The 20,432-nt window shown below is 42.5% G+C and overlaps 1 protein-coding gene across 1 annotated transcript in view; it reads right to left on the bottom strand.

Annotated features, from left to right (window-relative positions):
- FARP2 (FERM, ARH/RhoGEF and pleckstrin domain protein 2) overlaps positions 1-20,432 on the bottom strand; it is a 229,590-nt gene that overhangs the window by 61,642 nt on the left and 147,516 nt on the right. The window contains exons 11-14 of the mRNA XM_065411292.1: positions 19,574-19,737; positions 19,288-19,356; positions 14,081-14,138; positions 13,192-13,447 (exon numbers count right to left, since the gene is read on the bottom strand). Of these exons, the coding sequence (XP_065267364.1) occupies positions 13,192-13,447; positions 14,081-14,138; positions 19,288-19,356; positions 19,574-19,737 (547 nt within the window). The remainder of the gene's footprint in view (positions 1-13,191; positions 13,448-14,080; positions 14,139-19,287; positions 19,357-19,573; positions 19,738-20,432) is intronic.

Below are 20,432 nucleotides of genomic sequence, written 5' to 3'. Positions count from 1 at the left end.
GGCCAGCGGCGCTTCCGACGCCCTGGCCACCGAGCGAGTCCCCACCGGGAGCTGCACCGGAGGCCACCGTGCCCACTGGTACCACTGGGCCGGCCACGACGCTCGGTGCCACTGCACTTGCTGAGGCACCGGTGGGGCCGGCTGTTTGGGCTAGCTAGCCTGGCCTGTATACAGGTGGCTGTAAGCGGAGGCCGGGCTGGCGTACGACCCGCTGCTGCCTCTGGATCAGGAGTAATGGTGGTGCCGGGATCTGCGTTGGCCATGGGACTGCAATCTCGAGGCGGAGGAACGGCACCGATGGTAGTAGCTGCTCCACAAACAGCCTCGACGGGCAGACCCGCGACAGCGAGACCCCGGCGATCAATGCCCAGGGCCACGGTGCCTTGGCAGAGACTTGGAGCGGGAGTCCGAGCAGGAACTCCTCGTGCCGCGACTGACTGTGGTATCTCCTTCGAGACAAGGACCGTTGGTGACGTCTCCCACGGTCCCATCGATATTCGCTCCGCGAAGACGAGCGGTGCCGGGAGTCCCGGTCGGACGGCACCCATCCAGACAGTCTGGCCGCCGTCGAGGACGATCCACATGGACTGAGCCCTGAACGGTCGCTGGGCAGTGAGCGGTGTCGGGAACGTTCCCTCGACCGCGACCGGTACCAGGCTGGTGGCGACTGCGGCAATCCCGGTGGCGCCTTGCCCCTGGAGCGTGGGGCCAATATCGGCGGCACTCCAGGCACCGGCATGGACATGACGTCCCTGGCCGCCTGGAGGGCTTCAGGCTTAGATGGCATCCAGACATCTGGAGAGGCCTGCTCCGAAGGGGCCGGGCTACTCTGCTCAACGTGAGTCGGAGGCCTAGGGCCCAATGGGGATCGAGGGCTACCCGACATGGGCCTAGCCTCTGTCCCAGACTTCCCTCGGTGCCGTTGCGAAGAGGGAGTCTTTCCGGTCCTCTTGGCATGCCCCGTGGAAGGGGAGTGGTGCTGACTGGTCAACGGTACCGGAGAGTCTCTGCGTACCAACGCCGCAGTGCCGGGTACCGGTTCGGAACGATGTACCAGGGTCGAGGCCAGTGCCGACTCCATCAGGATGGCCCAGAGCCTAATGTCCCTTTCTTTTTTGGTCCAGGGCTTGAACGACTTGCAGATCTTGCACCTTTCGCTGATATGGGTTTCTCCCAAGCAGCGCAGACAGTCCGCGTGCGGGTCACTCCTTGGCAAAGAACACCTACAAGAGCCCCGGCCTGGGCTCACTAACTAACTAAACTAACCGAAATAGCTAACTGACTACAGGTACTAATGAAGGAACGAACAGTTCTGGGGACAAGCTGCAGCAACGCTGGAGCTGAGCAGTTCCAACGCACCTTCACTGGCGGCAAGAAGGAACTGAGGGTGGGGGGAGCATGCAGCTCCCCTTATACCGCGCCAGGCAGGTGTATACCGCTCCCCCCTCCCACGGGTACTCCTAGGGGAAAAACTTCCGGCACTGGTGCACGTGGCAAGCACGCACACCTATTGTGGAATACACATGAGCAATCACTCGAAGAACACCACTGAAATTGTTTTGGCAGACAATAACTTTTTCAATTCACCATTAAAAGGCAGTGCCCCACTGTGTTTAAACCAGTGTTTCTCAACCCTTTTGATACCAGGGAACGGCTTGCTGCTTTCCTAAACTGTCTCAGAGAGATGTGAGGGACAGGCGTCGGTCCACAAACCGGTCATTGAGAAACACTGATCTAAACAACCAGAGGACATATGGTGCACTATGCTTTCCCTTTAACTATTCATTGCTTATTTTTGCCTCTTTTCATTCCACTAATAGCATTTTTAATGTGATTTTACATGTGAATTTCTTTTAAGAAATATAGGGTGTGGAATAAAATTTCACTTTGCACTACACCTCTACCCCGATATAACGCTGTCCTCGGGAGCCAAAAAATCTTACCGCGTTATAGGTGAAACCGTGTTATATCGAACTTGCTTTGATCCACCGGAGTGTGCAGCCCTGCCCCCCCGGAGCACTGCTTTACCGTGTTATATCCGAATTCATATTATATCGGGGTCGCGTTATATCGGGGTAGAGATGTATTAGGATCTGATCCAAACACCACTGAAAGACTCCCACTGACTTCAGATGGGCTTTGGATCAATCCCTGAATACCTAAATAGTAAAGTATTATTTGAACAGTGACACCATTGTGCTAAGAGCACATTTTTATACACATTACACAACATCATGTAAGAACATAAGAACAGCAATACTGGGTCAGACCAAAGGTCCATCTAGACCAATATCCTGTCTTGGGTCAGTGGCCAATGCCAGGTGCTCCAGAGGGAATGAACAGAACAGGTAATCAAGTGATCCATCCCCTGTTGCCCATTCCCAGCTTCTGGCAAACAGAGGCTAAGGACACCATTCCTGCCCATCCTGGCTAATAGATTCATAGAGGATAGGTCCATCAATGGCTATCTAGTTCTTTTTTGAACCCTGTTATAGTCTTGGCCTTCACAACATCTCTGGCAAGGAGTTCCACAGGTTGACTGTGCGTTGTGTGAAAAAATACTTTCTTTTGTCTGTTTTAAACCTGCTGCCTATTAATTTCATTTGGTGGCACCTAGTTTGTGTGTTATGAGGAGGAATAAATAACACTTCCTTATTTACTTTCTCCAGGCCAGTCGTGATTTTATAGACCTCTATCATATCCCCCCTTAGTCGTCTCTTTTCCAAGCTGAAAAGTCCCAGTTTTATTAATCTCTCCTCATACGGCAGCCGTGCCATACGCCTAATCATTTTTGTTGCCCTTTTCTGAACCTTTTCCAAGTCCAATATATCTTTTTTGAGATGGGGCGACCACATCTGCATGCAGTATTCAAGATGTGGGCATACCACGGATTTATATAGCGGCAATATGATATTTTCTATCTTATTGATTCCCAACATTCTATTTGCTTTTTTGACTGCCGCTGCACATTGAATGGATGTTTTCAGAGAACTATCCATAATGATTCCAAGATCTCTTTCTTGAGTGGTAACAGCTAATTTAGACCCCATCATTTTATATATATAGTTGGGATTATGTTTTCCAATGTGCATTACTTTGCATTTATCAACATTGAATTTCATCTGCCATTTTGTTGCCCAGTCACCTAGTTTTGAGAGATCCTTTTGTAGCTCTTCACAGTCTGCCTGGGACTTAACTATCTTGAGTAGTTTTGTATCATCTGCGAATTTTGCCACCTCACTGTTTACCCCTTTTCCCAGATCATTTATGAATATGTTAAATAGGACTGGGCCCTGCACAGACTCCTGGGGTATACCACTATTTACCTCTCTCCATTCTGAAAACTGACCATTTATTCCTACCCTTTGTTTCTTATCTTTTAACTAGTTACCAATCCATGAGAGAACCTTCTTTACTATAGTTTCAACCAGTTTGCCTGGTACTGAAGTCAGGCTTACCGGCCTGTAACTGCTGGGGTCTCCTCCAGAGCGCTTTTTAAAAATTGGTGTCACATTAGCTATCCTCCTGTCATTTGGCACAGAAGCTTATTTAAATGATAGGTTACAGACCACCATTAGTAGTCCTGCAATATCACATTTGAGTTCCTTCAGATCTCTTGGGTGAATACCATCTGGTCCTGGTGACTTACTGTTTAGTTTATCAATTTGTCCCAGAACCTTCTCTAATGACACCTCAATCTGGGACAGTTACTCAGATTTGTCACCTAAAAAGAATGGCTCGGGTTTGGGAATCTCACTCACATCCTCAACTGTGAAGACCGATGCAAAGAATTAATTTAGTTTCTCCGCAATGGCCTTGTCGTCCTTGAGTGCTCCTTTAGCATCTCGATCATCCAGTGGCCCCACTGGTTGTTTAGCAGGCTTCCTGCTTCTGATGTACTTAAAAAGTAATAGCAACATTTTTTTGAGTCTTTTTTTGGCCTTCCTAATAATATTTTTACACTTCGTTTGCCAGAGTTTATGCTTCTTTCTACTTTCCTCATTAGGATTTAACTTCCACTTTTTAAAGGATGCCTTTCTGCCTCTCACTGCTTCTTTTACTTTGTTGTTTAGCCACGGTGGCTCTTTTTTGGTTCTCTCCTCCTTATTAAGACATAGGGAATCTCCATTTATAGATCCTCCTCTAAGGGATGTCCGTACCACGTGCTCCTCTGCACTTGTCGGCTTCCTCCCAGCCCTTAGTTTAAAAACTGCTCTACGACCTTTTTAATGTAAAAAGTGTTCCTTATCCTGGATATTTCAAAATACTGCTTTTAATTAAAACAAAGAAAGACCAAAATCTGAACTTATTCTCTGCAAAACTGTTCTTTAAAATCATTAAAAAAATATTTGGGCTATAGAGGCATAAAAAAAAAAAAAAAACCTCTCAGCAATTTCTTTTGCCTCTACAATTTTTAATTCATAGATTTTCCACTCTTTTTTCACACACTATTGCTTTGACCCAATAAAGCATTTTAAACACAGCTATAACTTAATGGAACTACTCACATGTAAAAGTTTTGCACCTGCTTAAGAACTTTACTGGAAGGGCCCAATTTGTTTTAAAAATTCTCACTCTTAATTTTACAGGTTATGATCAGAATGTGAACTTATTGATTTTCATATTTCTAAAAATATACTTGAGTAACCAAAGCATCTTTAAAGATCATATTGCATTTGTCATAATATCTTGGTATCATAGGTAGCATATATTAAAAACTTTTATAAAATTTTATATTGATATAGTATAATATTTACTTCAGCATGACTTGGGTTAGTCTAAGGTGAGGCTGCCATCATACAACTTGATCATGCATGACTACTGTGTTTGCATCCAGTGAATTGCAGCTTTGGGGCTTAACTTATGAATCTCCAAAACAGCTACATGTTGCAATGAAAATAGCAGCTCAAATTCAGATATTGTAATAACATAATATGACTAAGGGTCTAGTATCTTATTGTTAGATCACACACTTTTGGTACGGAATCAGAGACATCAGTCTTAATTCTCCTTGACTACTAAGAAAACAAGGCAACAGCTTTTTTACATCTAAGCAGTTCAAGTATGGAAAGCAATTCTATTTTGCAGAAAGTTCTAAAACCAATTGTAAAAAAAAAAAAAGGCAAATCCAGCTCACCGTACTTATATAACTAGATGCACTGATTTCAAAGGGACTATCTTGCATGAGTAAGGCACGCAAGATTTAGCTGTATAATAAGTATGGCCTTCTGGAAGAGAACGTGTAACACAGAAAATATGAGTACATTACCTACTTATCACCATGCATTATGCTTACAATCACTGATGGCTAGTTATAAGGATATAGAGCAGACTGCCTGAGAGAGGCTGAACCAGAGCTAATAGGAAAATGTCTCTGACATAAATGGTGCTTTTAGGATGAAATCTGAACTTTTCTTCTCATCTGTACTCCATAATAAAGGGGTTCAAACAAAACAGTAATTTGAGCACTATTTGCTTAGGCTACGGTACCCTCCCAAATGCCTACAAAAAGAAAACTAAGCTGGGAAATCTGATGATAAAACTCCTGGGAGTCTTAGCCAAGGAGAACCAACATTTAATCTATTTGAAACACAAGTGTAAAGAAAAATAAAAGCTAAAAAGCCCGTTTTGTCATTCATATCAAAGGTTTCCTCATTTTATTGTATAAACAATTTTAAAAGTTCTGAATAAGTACAAATCTGTAGGTTTATAATCAGCAATTTCAACAGAAAACAAAGCTGTAAAACTCCCCAAACAAATAATTCAACAAAAACGTTTGCTGGGTTTAAAAAAAAAAAAAAATCAAGTTCCAAAAAGATGCATTAAGAAATTCCAGCCCCCTTTGCACTGTTAGTGTAATGTTTTTCTGCAAAGATTAGCACCTATTGAACTGGGGATCACTTCAGGCTAAGGCACAAGTAGTTTTGTGAGCTGAACATACAGTACACCTGCACATTCTGGAGATAGGTCTTTGCACTTTCTTATCAATGTTTAAAACTCTGCCACAAACTGAAGTCAGAGCCCTGCACATTGAAGCTATAGTGGAATATTGTGATTTCATAGAATTTACGGTAATTTTCCACAGGTTACACATCTTAGTTTTAATTATTTGAGAAGCACTCCAGATTCAAAACCCATTAAGTTATTCTTGACTCAGTGGATTAATCTTCTAATAACCCACAGAGAGGTAAGTGAATTAAAAGCACTTTGTGATATACATTTGGAGCTGTAAAAATCTCACAATATCCATATATTTAGTATATATGTATACTCATACATATACACATAGCATTTGTGATGAGTTCAGTGTTAAAATGGCTACAGTGCAGAGGACGACTATGAGAGTTTGCACTGAGAATTGCACTATATACCTATTTGGTCCATTAATATCTAATAATTAAGGCTGAGCACCCTTTGCAAAATGACAATAATAAGAATGACTTACCAACAGGTTTGCACCAAAACAACATTATAATAATAAACAGGATTTTTTTTGGTTACTGTTTTCCCACAATCTTATTAAGATTTGCAATAAACAAAATTAAACAAAAAACCACCACCACCACCTAATACCACAGGATAAGGGAGTTCAATACTTGTTTTATCCAGTAACCTTACTGGGCTTTTAAGTGAAACGTGATAGAAAATCAATATATTTCCTACTCTATATGAATGATAAAATATGAGTATTTCTGGGAAATAGACAAAATGTTACTTTAATGACTCATGATTATTTTAAAATTACAAAGTATACACCACAACATGCTCATACGAATGTAGTAAACTTTACCAAGGCTTAACTGGATGGCTGTTTGTTCACAGAATGTTCTGTGACCTGTGTTTTATAAATCAAATGGACTCCAGTAACTATATATACCAGGACTAAAATGCTCTCTTTTGGTGCTTGACACGCTTCGGATGATTTAGCTGGGGATCAGATGATTTAGTTGGGTATTGGTACTGCTTTGAGCAGGGGGTTGGACTAGATGACCTCCTGAGGTCTCTTCCAACCCTGATATTCTGATTCTATGACATTTGGTGAAAAATATATTCTTAAGTGATGAGTGGGTGTAAATATACATACAGAGAAATATAGGTACAGATTATTTTATGGAACTCTAAGCCCTGCAATGCATTTTTAAATGGCTTTCTGTTGCACTGTGAAGTCCAGTCAAATACCTTATCTCTAGACCTAAATCCATTAGTAGGCTATAGCTACAGTGGTGAAGAATCACTATTGTTTATGTCTATTCTATAAATGCATTTGTATATATACACAAATACCTGATTAAACATTTAGCAGTTGCTAACGCAGGGTCCCATGCCGTGTAGGGGAGTTCAGAGGCAGAAGGGATGAATGGCCTCAAATCTCTCAGAGGAAGGAGAGCAGTGTTTCTATGGCATCCTCCCTCTTCACTTAATGAAGGCTGTGCAAGTATGAGGATATGGAATGTGGGGTAGAATAGTATACCGGAATATGTGTAGGTGAATAGCTGCTTTTCAGATCATGTTCTTCTTGGCTATTGGCCTATTTGAGGTGAAACCTGCGCAGTAGTTAATGATGGCCGACCAGCATTAAATCCCTTCCATGCCTTCCGTTCATGAGGTCAGAAATCATCCTCAGAAGTGATGCTGCCAGGAAGTACCATGGAAAGGCTGCTAGTCTTTGGCTTGCCACTGCCCAAATCTGAACAAATGAGTCTTGTATTCTTTTTTGAAATCCTCCCTGTTCAGGGGAACTTGCATAGGAGACTCCACAAGGACCATCTTCTAAAGTTTCCCATGTAATTCCTCCCCCGGCCCCACAGCACCCCAATCCATGTGTAACATGGTGCCCATAACTTATTTTCATACTCAGGTTCTCCTTCCACTCCAAAAAACACAGTTCTCTATGTAAGTATCCAGCACCTTCTTTTAAAATTGAGTGGCACACTATTAACTTTCTTTAAACAATTATCCTCAAATTAAAAATATTCAGTATTGACAACTATTATTTAATAATACTGAAGTTGTGAAAAACTGAAAACAAAATTGAAAGTCTGCTAGCATTTTCTCAATATAGGATGTTATGCTTAGGTATTGAAATATACATTGCACCACATCACAAACTGTACTAGCAAGGTAAAACAGCCTAAGTGGAGAACTGAGAGCCTGCCTTCTCACTTTCGTCCTGGGCTGGTCCAACCAGAGACACCTCCATGGGGAGAGGAGTAGGTGTGGCAGGATGCTGTGACTGCTGCCAGGGAAAAGAGCTAGGTAGGTAGCAACAGTGGCCTATGCTAGAACTGACATCTCGACTGCTGAAAGGCACTGAATCCAATAATCTCTCTAGAAGAGGACTGTATCTTTGCACCACTCATGAGGATGCTTCTGAGAGGCTCTCTCCCCCCTGGGAATAGATCAGCAAGATTAAGTGAATCTGAAGTCTGACCATCTGTAGGAAATGCTACAAAACATTCTTCTTTGACAAAGCCTGTCACAACAAGACACTACAACACTAACATCCCCTTTCTACCTGCCCCCAAAAACAACACACAAAACCTCTCAAGATTAACTAAAATTAAACAAACACACAACCCTACCCCAAGCCAAGTTTGTATACTCTTAAAAAAAAAAAAAAAAAAAGGGGAAAAGAACCAGAGATTATAAAATTAATTTGGGACTTTGTACTGCTAATTGATTTTACATGGAGGCATTCAGATACTAGGATGATGGATGGCATTATAAAAACCATAAGAGAAACATCTCCCTCTCCCCCCACCAATAGCACAGGGGTTTGAAGTCCCTCCATCAGTCTGCTAGCCAACACTTAAGTTTTGGTTACCTAGCCCCCTTACGGTATTTAGGTCAGCATTAGAAGAGTGTTTCCCCATTCTGTCTCCCATATCCCAGCTTTCTGGAGGAGAATGTAAAAGGAGAAATACCTGTTGCCCACTCTAGTGTGCTATCTTAGCAGCTGGATGCTGCCTTTTAGTTCTGCTTGTGTGGTTTTGATCAGCATGTCCTTATCAGAATATCCCCAACCCCTGTCTTCGGAAAGAAAATGGAGTCAGATGCTGTGGAAGTAAAAATGACTTACCTGCTGTTATGCTTCACTAAAAATATTATTTGAATGGATTAAATATTTTTTGCCAAAAATTGCCTACCTGTCTCATGCTAGAAGCCAAAGAATCAAGAGCTGGAATCCAGTCATTATGGTATCTTTCAAGAATGAAGCATGAGTTTAAATTAAAGCATTACCTTTTGGTTTTAAAAAAAGCCCTGGGGTTTGTAATTGCCATTAAAAGATACACAGGATTGCAAAGTGCAGATGGGGTAGAAAAGTTTACAACTACCTTTTTAAGACTAACTACATCTCAAGAAAAAAATATTAGTAAGCTTTCATATATGATTATAAAGAGAATTTGGAGTAGAACTGTATGTGTGTGGGGGGGGGGGGGGGAAAGGGGGCTTAAAAACACATTAGACTCAGTCAATCCTTAGGAAAGCCCTTGTAACAAAGTCCTACATATAGACAAAAGGCAATTTTTAACCTTTAATATCTTGGAGTTTTTCAAAAGAATCAGAAACTGTCCCTGCCCATATTACTATCCAAAGACTTGCCTCCCACTCTCCATCCCCCTAAAAGAGAGTTCTCCAATTAAAGCCTTTTTCAAGTTACATAATGGAAAAATAAACTAATTATAGCATGACCAGTACCAGCTTGGTGGGATAGCCAAACAACAAAAAGTTTGTCTCCTCCAGCTGCCTATTTACCGATGCCATATTCCATATTTCTTACATTTCCACAAATAGAAATCAAGTCAACAAGAGGCAAAATGATTACCATATAGAGGGGGGAGAGAGAGAGACAGAGAGAGAGAACTGCCATTTAAAGAAACAGAACAGCCACAAACACTTGAAAAATGGCACAGCTAATACTTCACCATATGGTATTATAGGTATGCTTTGATTTTCTAATGCCAGTCAGCAAATGCAAACTTCGGACACTTCCTAGTGCAACAATAGGGATTCCACTCAAACACAATGCGTGGAATGAGTACACATACTGAATGCTTTAAGGCAGGGGTAGCCAACCTGAGCCTGAGAAGGAGCCAGAATTTACCAATGTACATTGCCAAAGAGCCACAGTAATACGTCAGCAGCCCCCCATAAGCTCCCCCAACCCGCTCCCAGCGCCTCCCACCCACCAGCAGCCCCATCTATCAGCGCCTCCCCCTCCCACCCCATCAGCAGTTTCATGGCATGCAGGAGGCTTGGGGGGGGGGGGGCAGGGGTTGGAGCAAGGGCATGACAGGCTCAGAGGAGGGGGCAGGAAGGGGTAGACTGGGGGTAGGGCCTGTGACAGAGCCAGGGGTTGAGCAGTGAGCACCCCCCAGCACATTGGAAAGTTGGCGCCTGTAATTCCAGCCCTGGAGTCGATGCCTATACAAGGAGCCACATATTAACTTCTGAAGAGCCGCTTGTGGCTCTGGAGCCACAGGTTGGCCAGCCCTGCTTTAAGGAATGATCATGTCTGTAGAAGGAATAGTTAGAATAGACTACAAACAAGAAAAAAATAAGTGAATGAGGGACAATTACCCCATTAAGTTTTATTGCACATTGAAAGAACTTTCCTTGTAATGTTTCATCAGGATTCCTTAAGAGATTTTTAAGTGGCCTACCAAGTATGAAGGTTCCTTTTCAATACATCAGTCCCTTACCCAGGAAACAGCATATAAACATTAATGGAAAGCACACAGTATGAACAAATTAATTATGCTAATTTATGCACCTGTTTATTTTAGAGGGTATCCAATGAAGTGATATTGCACTGTTACCCCATTTAGGAAAGGCAGGTTCAGAATCTGGACCACACGGAACGTAAACCAAATTGCCTCAAGAGGCGATGCTTTTGACCCCAAACCTGCTACAGGGATATTTTTTATTTTAAACTTGCTTCTTGCACAAGGCCCTCAAAATTTTGCATCTCAGAATTCCAGCCCCTACCAAGAATATCTATTAGGTGGACTGAGAGCAAGTAAGTTTGATAACCTCCACCATCACTAATTTAATGAATCAGTACAATGGATATAATCACTGAAATCTATATTTACACCTTTTCAATTACACCTTCACTATGAATCATATTACATAAAGTCACCTATCTAAAAATGCCTATGAAAGCAGTGAAGATAAAACAGTGGCTGATGGTATTCACTTTTTTTCTTTTTCTTTTTTAAACTTTAGACCAAGTCTTTATTTCCCTGAAAGGAGCCATCTTATTTCAATAGCATTCTGCTGAATACAGTGCAGAGTTTAAATTAAAGACAGCTATTGCCTGATTTATCTTTTAGCATTTCTCCCAGACCAAGCAAGTTTTATATGCCTTAATTAAATTAAGTTCCAGCCATTTTTCGGCAGTGTAATTGATTAAATTAAGACAAAGAAGATGAGAAAGTTCAATAAGGAGTTAAGTGCCTTTATAATCTATGTGTCTCCCTCCAAACAGCGGCAAAACAGCAGGGAATTTGTTCATTGCTGGACTGTTCAACAATCTTCTTCAGGGGTAGATCAGATGATGCTCAGCATGCATTTGCTCCTGTACACATGCTCCTCTTCTAAATTGCCATCTAAGATTTTGGTTCTTTGAGGTGTATGCCAGATTTTTGTTGCATAAACTTGACATTTTAAGAATTATCTTCACAGTTGATTCACAGATTGTCCATCTTTGTCTCAAGAAACAGCACAGACTCTTACTGCATTGCAGGATCACAACCTATGTATTGGATGTGGTCTGTTAACAACTGACCTACAAGCGGCAGCATCTCGTGCTGATGTCAGAGAAAGTGCACTCCAGACTAAATCTGACATACAAACATGTTTCCGAGAAAGTAAGGTATAATAGGACTCTAATTTTTCTTAATTCTGGTTGGCCCAACTGACAATATTAGCCTTTCTGAAGTTTTTTAAATTTGGCATTTTGCATAAATCACAGCTGGTTATAGACTTTCTGGACACACATTTCAATATAATGCAATAACAAAGCTGGGATACTTCAAGGGAAAATAAAGAGGAGGAGAGAAACAGGAATCAACTATATTATGCAAATTAAAATCCAGCCACTGAAATAAAATAGTTTTCCACCTCAAAAATGATTTAAATTATACCTCTGAATTGAAACCTAGTTCGAGCAGCATAGCTGGATACCTCAAACTACCAATCAATTATTGATGTGCGTTTTTCCTGTTTGATCTTCTTGGGCAAGATTCTTTAAATTATTCTGAAAATCAAAAGTGAAGTTCTCGCCAGTTGCCTGAGCAAAGGGGTTGCTGAAGAAGTGGTTTACATCCATTGGAGTTGCACTTTCCGAATCCCAGGAGTCTGTATCTGTACTGGTAGAGTCTTCTGTAGTGGTAAGTGGATAGCTCAGCTGCTCCAACTGGTCAATGATGTCAATGAACTGAAAGGCTGAGCTGGATTCAGAGCGAACCGAGTAGGCTGGGAAGTTAACCATAGAACTAGCTTCAGAATGATTAGCAGAGCTATACGTGTGAAAGGATGATGTACCATTCAGTGGCAAATTATTGAGGGAACTGCTTTCAGAACGGTTGTTTATGAGTGAACTGGTTTCAGAAGGACTCAAAAGGCTTTGCATTCTGCTTGCTTGTGCTTTAACCTCAAACAATTCCGATGTATCTGATGGTCTCTCATTGCCATTGAAATCACTCCCTTCTTCAAATTCAAACTCATCTTCCATGTTCATATCTACTGCTTCTGTGGAGTATCTGTCAGGGCTTGACTGAGAAGACACCATACTTTGCTGAAGAACATCCTTAGTTAGTTTAGCTGAATCTGATGCATGCCTAGATAAATCAGACCCCATTTGGTCTAAGCCACTGTACACATATGAAAATGCTTCAGATCCCCCAGCAAAAAAGGAGATTTCTGTTGGGTCATCATCAATAAATTCTTCTGAAACCTGCAGCTGGGAGTTCGTCAATGTGAAAAGAGGGTCACCCCTACCACAATACTGATGCTTTTTATCAGCAATAAAAACACCTGTGGTAAAGTCATCCTCATCATTGTCATTTTTACAGATAACCTTGCTCTCCTTGATACCCTTCTCTATTTCTAGATCTAAACCACAACTACTCGCAACACCAGTATAAGTGGGGCTGCAGTTTCCTACAACATTACAAAACCCAACACCTTGGAATGATTGGAGTATGGGAGATCCAGGCTGCTGTGTCGCTTTCTTCCCAGTTTCTTCAGTTGGTGTTGCAATACTCTTTTCTACTGTTGGACTCCTCATATACGGTGCTCTGGGGTCCAAGAAGGAATGATTCGTCTCTGTACAGATGGGCAGGTCAGTAGTGGTAGTGGATGATGTATAAACTGAATGGAAGGAGGCAGATACTGAGGCATGGGACCCAGGAGCACCTAAGCCCTCAGTAAATGAGACACTCTGAAGTGGAAAAAAAATAGAATAGGTAAAAAAGTGTATTTATCATACATAGAAAAAATACTACCTCTGATATCTGACTCAGTAAAAGTGTGTACTAGAAAGATTTTCTGCAAATACAGCTTTATATACAGAAAAAGACCAAAATCTCCAGAAAGATAAAAACTCACCTTTTACAACTTCTCATGATCAGTTATCAAATTAATCCCATCATTTTAAAACCCTCCGCTAACAGAGCAAACAAGGAAATACATACAAGGGTATTGGAGGGAATTCACAAAATATTTAGGGTCAAGTCCTGAAGTGCTTGCTTCAGCACAACTCCTTTTGCTTGTATGACAGAGACATTTGACCTGAGACACATGAACAAGACTGAGTATCTCAAGGAATAAGTATGAAAATTTCTTTTAAACTATGTGAAGTGTGAAAGATGAGCCATGTGAGTCACTTCAACCTACCTGCAGTACCCATTAAAATTAGTACCACAGGAAAAAAATTATGCACAGCATAAAGATCAAACAGTGAAAATGATTCTGGATCAACAAGACAACGTAATCAACTTTCCCTACACTGCCAAATTGGAAAGCTGGCTGTCAGTCTTACTGAACATAATATTTAGAGTGGTGCAGGACTAACCTGTTTTGGCACATCTGTGTTTGAAGTATGAGCAGACACTCTAGCTTTGCTGTGCCTCCTGAAAGAGAGAGTATGCTGTGAGGAACTAAGAAATCAATCAGCCTTTCTCCTCCCCCTACCCAATCTCACTCATTCTACCCACCCATGCAAAAGAGTAAAAAGATGTTTGAAAAGTGTGAATTGGGAGTGCTTTGATCCAGGTGGGCCTTGAGTGGGCCTGACTGTTATAGAAAGGCAGTCAGCAGCGGACCAGCTGAGTGGCAAACAGCGGAGGCTAACAGAGGGAGTTTGCCTGGGGAGAGCGCCCTGAGGCTTTCATCTTGCAGGCTTCTCTGAGTAGTTACTGTAACAGCTGAGGAAGCTCTTAGAAGGAAGGAAATATGGATGGTGAGCGTTCAGCTGTTGTTACCTGCACAGGATGTGCCATGTTTGTCTTTCTTCCACAGGACGGAAGCGACTTTGTCTTTACAAAGTGCAAGCTGGTCTCCATATTGGAAGAGAAGGTTCGAGGTCTGGAGTATCGTTGCATAAGAGAAAATGAAGATTTCCTGGACAGATGTCAGGATATGCTTCTACGGGCACAACATTCTGAAGAATCAGAGCAGGCTGCGCAGCAGGGACAGAAGGATGGTGAAGAAATTTGGCAGCATGTGACCTCCAGAAGAAGAAAGAGGAGCGTCCATGTACCAGCAATGCAGATACAGGTGAGCAACCGTTTTCATGTTCTCTCCACAGGTACTAATTCGGAGAGTGGACTAGATGATACATCTGAGGGAAGGGAGCAGAAGGAGACTCCACCGATTGGAAGGCATGAGATACACTGTCCTAGGGATGGGGGTCCCACGACTACTGCTCCCAAGAGAAGGAGGTGGGTGGTGGTGGTCGGGGACTCCCTAATCAGGGGGACTGAGTCATCTATCTGCCGCCCCAAACAGGAAAACCGAGAGGTCTGCTCCTTGCCAGGAGCTAGGATTCACAATGTGACGGAGAGACTGCCGAGATTTATCAAGCCCTTGGATCACTACCCCTTCCTGCTTCTCCACATGGGCACCAATGATACTGAGTGGATCACTGCAGACTACATGGCTCTGGGAAGAAGGATAAAGGAGTTTGAGGCACAAGTGGTGTTCTCGTCCATCCTCCCTGTGGAAGGAAAAGGCCCAGGTAGAGACCGTCAAATCGTGGAAGTCAACAAATGGCTATGCAGGTGGTGTTGGAGAGAAGGCTTTGGATTCTTTGACCATGGGATGGTGTTCCAAGACGGAGGAGTGCTAGGCAGAGAAGGGCTCCACCTAACGAAGAGAGGGAAGAGCATCTTTGCAAGCAGGCTGGCTAACCTAGTGAGGAGGGCTTTAAACTAGGTTCACCGGGGGAAGGAGACCAAAGCCCTGAGGTAAGTGGGGGAAATGGGATACCGGGAGGAAGCACGAGCAGGAGAGCACAAGAGGGGAGGACTCCTGTCTCATACTGAGAAAGCGGGATGATCAGCAAGTTATCTTAAGTGCCTATACACAAATGCAAGAAGCCTGGGAAACAAGCAGGGAGAACTGGAAGTCCTGGCACATGACTCACGTGACTGGAGTACTGTCATGGATGGATATAAACTGTTCAGGAAGGACAGGCAGGGCAGAAAAGGTGGGGGAGTTGCATTGTATGTAAGAGAACAGTATGACTGTTCAGAGCTCCGGTATGAAACTGCAGAAAAACCTGAGAGTCTCTGGATTTAGTTTAGAAGTGTGAGCAACAAGGGTGATGTCATGGTGGTAGTCTGGTATAGACCACCAGACCAGGGGGATGAGGTGGACGAGGCTTTCAGGCAACTAACAGAAGTTACTAGATCACAGGCCCTGGATCTCACGGGAGACTTCAATCACCCTGATATCTGCTGGGAGAGCAATACAGCGGTGCACAGACAATCCAGGAAGTTTTTGGAAAGCATAGGGGACAATTTCCTGGTGCAAGTGCTGGAGGAACCAACTAGTGGCAGAGCTCTTCTTGACCTGCTGCTCACAAACAGGGAAGAATTAGTAGGGGAAGCAAAAGTGGATGGGAACCTGGGAGACAGTGACCATGAGATGGTCCAGTTCAGGATCCTGACACAAGGAAGAAAGGAGAGCAGCAGAATACGGACCCTGGACTTCAGAAAAGCAGACTTTGACTCCCTCAGGGAACTGATGGGCAGGAACCCCTGGGAGAATAACATGAGGGGCAAAGGAGTCCAGGACAGCTGGCTGTATTTTAAAGAATCCTTATTGAGGTTACAGGAACAAACCATCCCAATGTGTAGAAAGAATAGTAAATATGGCAGGCAACCAGCTTGGCTTAACAGTGAAATCCTTGCCGATCTTAAACACAAAAAAGAAGCTTACAAGAAGTGGAAGATTGGACAAATGACCAGGGAGAAGTATAAAAATATTGCTCCGGCATACAGGAGTGAAATCAGGAAGGCCAAATCACACTTGGAGTTGCAGCTAGCAAGAGATGTTAAGAGTAACAAGAAGGGTTTCTTCAGGTATGTTAGCAACAAGAAGAAAGTCAAGGAAAGTGTGGGCCCCTTACTGAATGAGGGAGGATGTGGAAAAAGCTAATGTACTCAGTGCTTTTTTTGCCTCTGTCTTCACGAACAAGGTCAGCTCCCAGACTACTGCACTGGGCAGCACAGCATGGGGAGGAGATGACCAGCCCTCTGTGGAGAAAAGTGATTCGGGACTATTTAGAAAAGCTGGACGAGCACAAGTCCATGGGGCCAGACACGCTGCATCTGAGGGTGCTAAAGGAGTTGGCGGATGTGATTGCAGAGCCATTGGCCATTATCTTTGAAAACTCATGGCGATCGGGGGAGGTCCCGGATGACTGGAAAAAGGCTAATGTAGTGCCCATCTTTAAAAAAGGGAAGGAGAAGGATCCGGGGAACTACAGGCCAGTCAGCCTCACCTCAGTCCCTGGAAAAATCATGGAGCAGGTCCTCAAGGAATCAATTCTGAAGCACTTAGAGGAGAGGAAAGTTGTCAGGAACAGTGAGCATGGATTCACCAAGGGCAAGTCATGCCTGAGTAAGCTAATTGCCTTCTATGACGAGATAACTGGCCTTGTGGATGAGGGGAAAGCAGTGGATGTGTTATTCCTGGACTTTAGCAAAGCTTTTGATATGGTCTCCCACAGTATTCTTACCAGCAAGTTAAAGAAGTATGGGCTGGATGAATGGACTATAAGGTGGATAGAAAGCTGGCTAGATCGCCGGGCTCAACGGGTAGTGATCAATGGCTCCGTGTCTAGTTGGCAGCCGGTATCAGGCGGAGTGCCCCAAGGGTCAGTCCTGGGGCCGGTTTTGTTCAATATCTTCATTAATGATCTGGAGAATAGCGTGGACTGCACCCTCAGCAAGTTTGCAGATGACACTAAACTGAGAGGAGTGGTAGATACGTTGGAGGGTAGGGATAGGATACAGAGGGACCTAGACAAATTAGAGGATTGGGGCAAAAGAAATCTGATGAGGTTCAGCAAGGACAAGTGCAGAGTTCTGCACTTAGGACGGAAGAATCCCATGCATTGCTACAGACTAGGGACTTAATGGCTAGGCAGCAGTTCTGCAGAAAAGGACCTAGGGGTTACAATGGACAAGAAGCTGGATATGAGTCAACCATGTGCCCTTGTTGCCAAGAAGGCTAACTGCATTTTGGGCTGTGTAAGTAGGGGCACTGCCAGCAGATCGAGGGATGTGATCATTCCCCTCTAATTCAACATTGGTGAGGCCTCATCTGGAGTACTGTGTCCAGTTTTGGGCCCCACACTACAAGAAGGATGTGGAAAAATTGGAAAGAGTCCAGTGAGGGCAACAAAAATGATTAGGGGGCTGGAGCACATTACTTATGAGGAGAGGCTGAGGGAACTGGGATTGTTTAGTCTGCAGAAGAGAAGAATGAGGGGGGATTTGATAGCTGCTTTCAACTACCTGAAAGGGGGTTCCAAAGAGGATGGATCTAGACTGTTCTCAGTGGTACCAGATGACAGAATGAGGAGTAATGGTCTCAAGTTGCAGTGGGGGAGGTTTAGATTGGATATTAGGAAAAACTGTTTCACTAGGAGGGTGGTAAAGCACTGGAATGGGTTACCTAGGGAGGTGGTGGAATCTCCTTCCTTTGAGGTTTTTAAGGTCAGGCTTGACAAAGCCCTGGCTGGGAAGATTTAGTTGGGGATTGGTCCTTCTTTGAGCAGGGGGTTGGACTAGATGACCTCCTGAGGTCCCTTCCAACCCTGGTATTCTATGATTCTATGTTATATCCCCCTTTCAGCAATGACTAAAGGAAGGTACAGCAAGCACATGAAATATTTGTGAATTACTACAAAACACAGAAGGAAGATAATTACAGAAAACAGAGACATTAGATTCAGACCATTCATGTCTTCAAAGGAGAACGCAAAAGCAACTGCAAGGGCATGGGAGAATAGAAGAATGAGACAGCATAAAGGTGTCTGTTCTTTTAAAAAAAATTCCTCTTCATCAAAGCACACAGATATCCATAAATTAATATGGTGTCAAAACAGAGAGCAAGTAAATTCATGTGCAACACTTATGCAAAGTACATTGTCAGTTAACTGTATACAATACGTGGCATGTAATAGTACCCATTTTCCATTAAAAAAAGCCCTTTTTATAAATTATACAAGCTGGTGATTTGATCCACACGTAACCGTTTTTAATTAGAAAATCCCTGCTCAAGACAGGAAGCTGATCAGAAGTGTAAATAATTAATATACATTTTTTATGGAATTTTCCATCTTTTTATCACCCAGATTAATGTCCCGTAGACCTTTTCTCATTTTGTGAAAACTGCCTTTGGAATGTATTTTCTAACTAACTCATGTAAACCATACACACCCAAGAAAACCACATGGACTGAAAGGAAGGATGATATCTCTTTGAAACATTTCCTACTAGTAGTTAGTGTGTGTGTGCACACTTGAGAGAGAGAAATTCAAAAAATAAATCAAAGGTAGAATACAATTTCAAGTCTCTGCTCTGCCACAGATTTCCTGTGTGACTTTGGGCAAGTCACTTAGCCTCTCTGTGCCTCAGTTCCTTATAATTTTATAATTAAAAAAAGAAATGTCTCAAAGCAGCAATTTCATTAAAAGTGAGATTTAGGATATCAACATAGGGGCTTCCAAGAGTCTCAACTTTACCTTTTAAAAATCATGGGTTTTACCTTTCATAGGGAGTTTTCTTCATCCCACTGTCTTTAACATAATCCACCAGCTGTTTCTGTGTTCGTCCACTGTGAACCCAAGCAAAGTACCAATATTATAAAAATCATCATGAAAGGAGTAGATAAAAATGTCCAGGTTTGGAGCAAAGAATGGTTATGCATCAGGAACAGATTCTGAAACTTTTAACTTCAGTGAATTACGTTAAAGCACTTTTTCATCATGATTTAATTTCCTAACTATAAAAAGTTGTGTTTTATAAATATGCTGAGTTATGCTATGCCATACCTGTATCTGAATGAAGACCCTCTGCTGAAGAAGACTGCTTTAGCCTTTGGTTTCGGCTGATCAAACAGCCTGAAGAAACTGTGATATTCCACACAGATTTTCCAGAAGTTTTTACACTCATCCCTACTGCCAAACAGAAACTCCAGCGTATCCTGATATGGACCCTAGGAGCAAAACAGACGATCAAGTAGAACACACAAGAACACTGAAGAAAGACAAGAAAATAGCATGTACTCTCCACCACAGATACTGAACTGCAATGGGCTGCAATATTTTTGTTTCCGCATGGTCTGAGCCAAGTCACATATAAAAATCTTAATTTTACTAAGCCCTCGGGGCATTTGGTAAAGTTTTGAATGTAGTTTTAAAATGTGCAATCTGAAACATCCTAAAATGTTTTTATTCATGCTTTAGAAAAATGCAAAAGTGCTTTAAAATAAACTTGATAAAAACCTTTACAATTATGTTAACTATAGATCATATTAGTAAAAGTGGATTGTTAAATTAGTAATTTGGCTGAAAGAAATAATGAAGATATTTAATCACAAGGCTTATTTTAAATATATATTTTCTTAAAAGTGCTTACTTCCTGGGGTTTGTTAGATTTCTTCTTTCATTTAACAGTTTGAACTCAAGAATTACCACTAGACTTGGCTGCACCTAAAAACCCCCGCCAAAGATAAAAACAGAGGTCTAGGTTTTTGTAACCGATGATGCAAATTTGTGGGAAAGCAAATGCAAAGTAGAAGATATCTCACTGAAAAGACGCTTCATACCAGTCCCCTTCCACTTAACACTGGGGGATCATAGTTTAAGAGTCTTAGCTTATCTCAATTGGCATAGTATCACATGAGGAGTT

The sequence above is a fragment of the Emys orbicularis genome, chromosome 9, assembly GCF_028017835.1.
Source record: "Emys orbicularis isolate rEmyOrb1 chromosome 9, rEmyOrb1.hap1, whole genome shotgun sequence".
Taxonomy (NCBI): domain Eukaryota; kingdom Metazoa; phylum Chordata; order Testudines; family Emydidae; genus Emys; species Emys orbicularis.
Note: the sequence above shows the minus strand (reverse complement) of the source record. Positions and strands in the feature narration are given on the sequence as shown.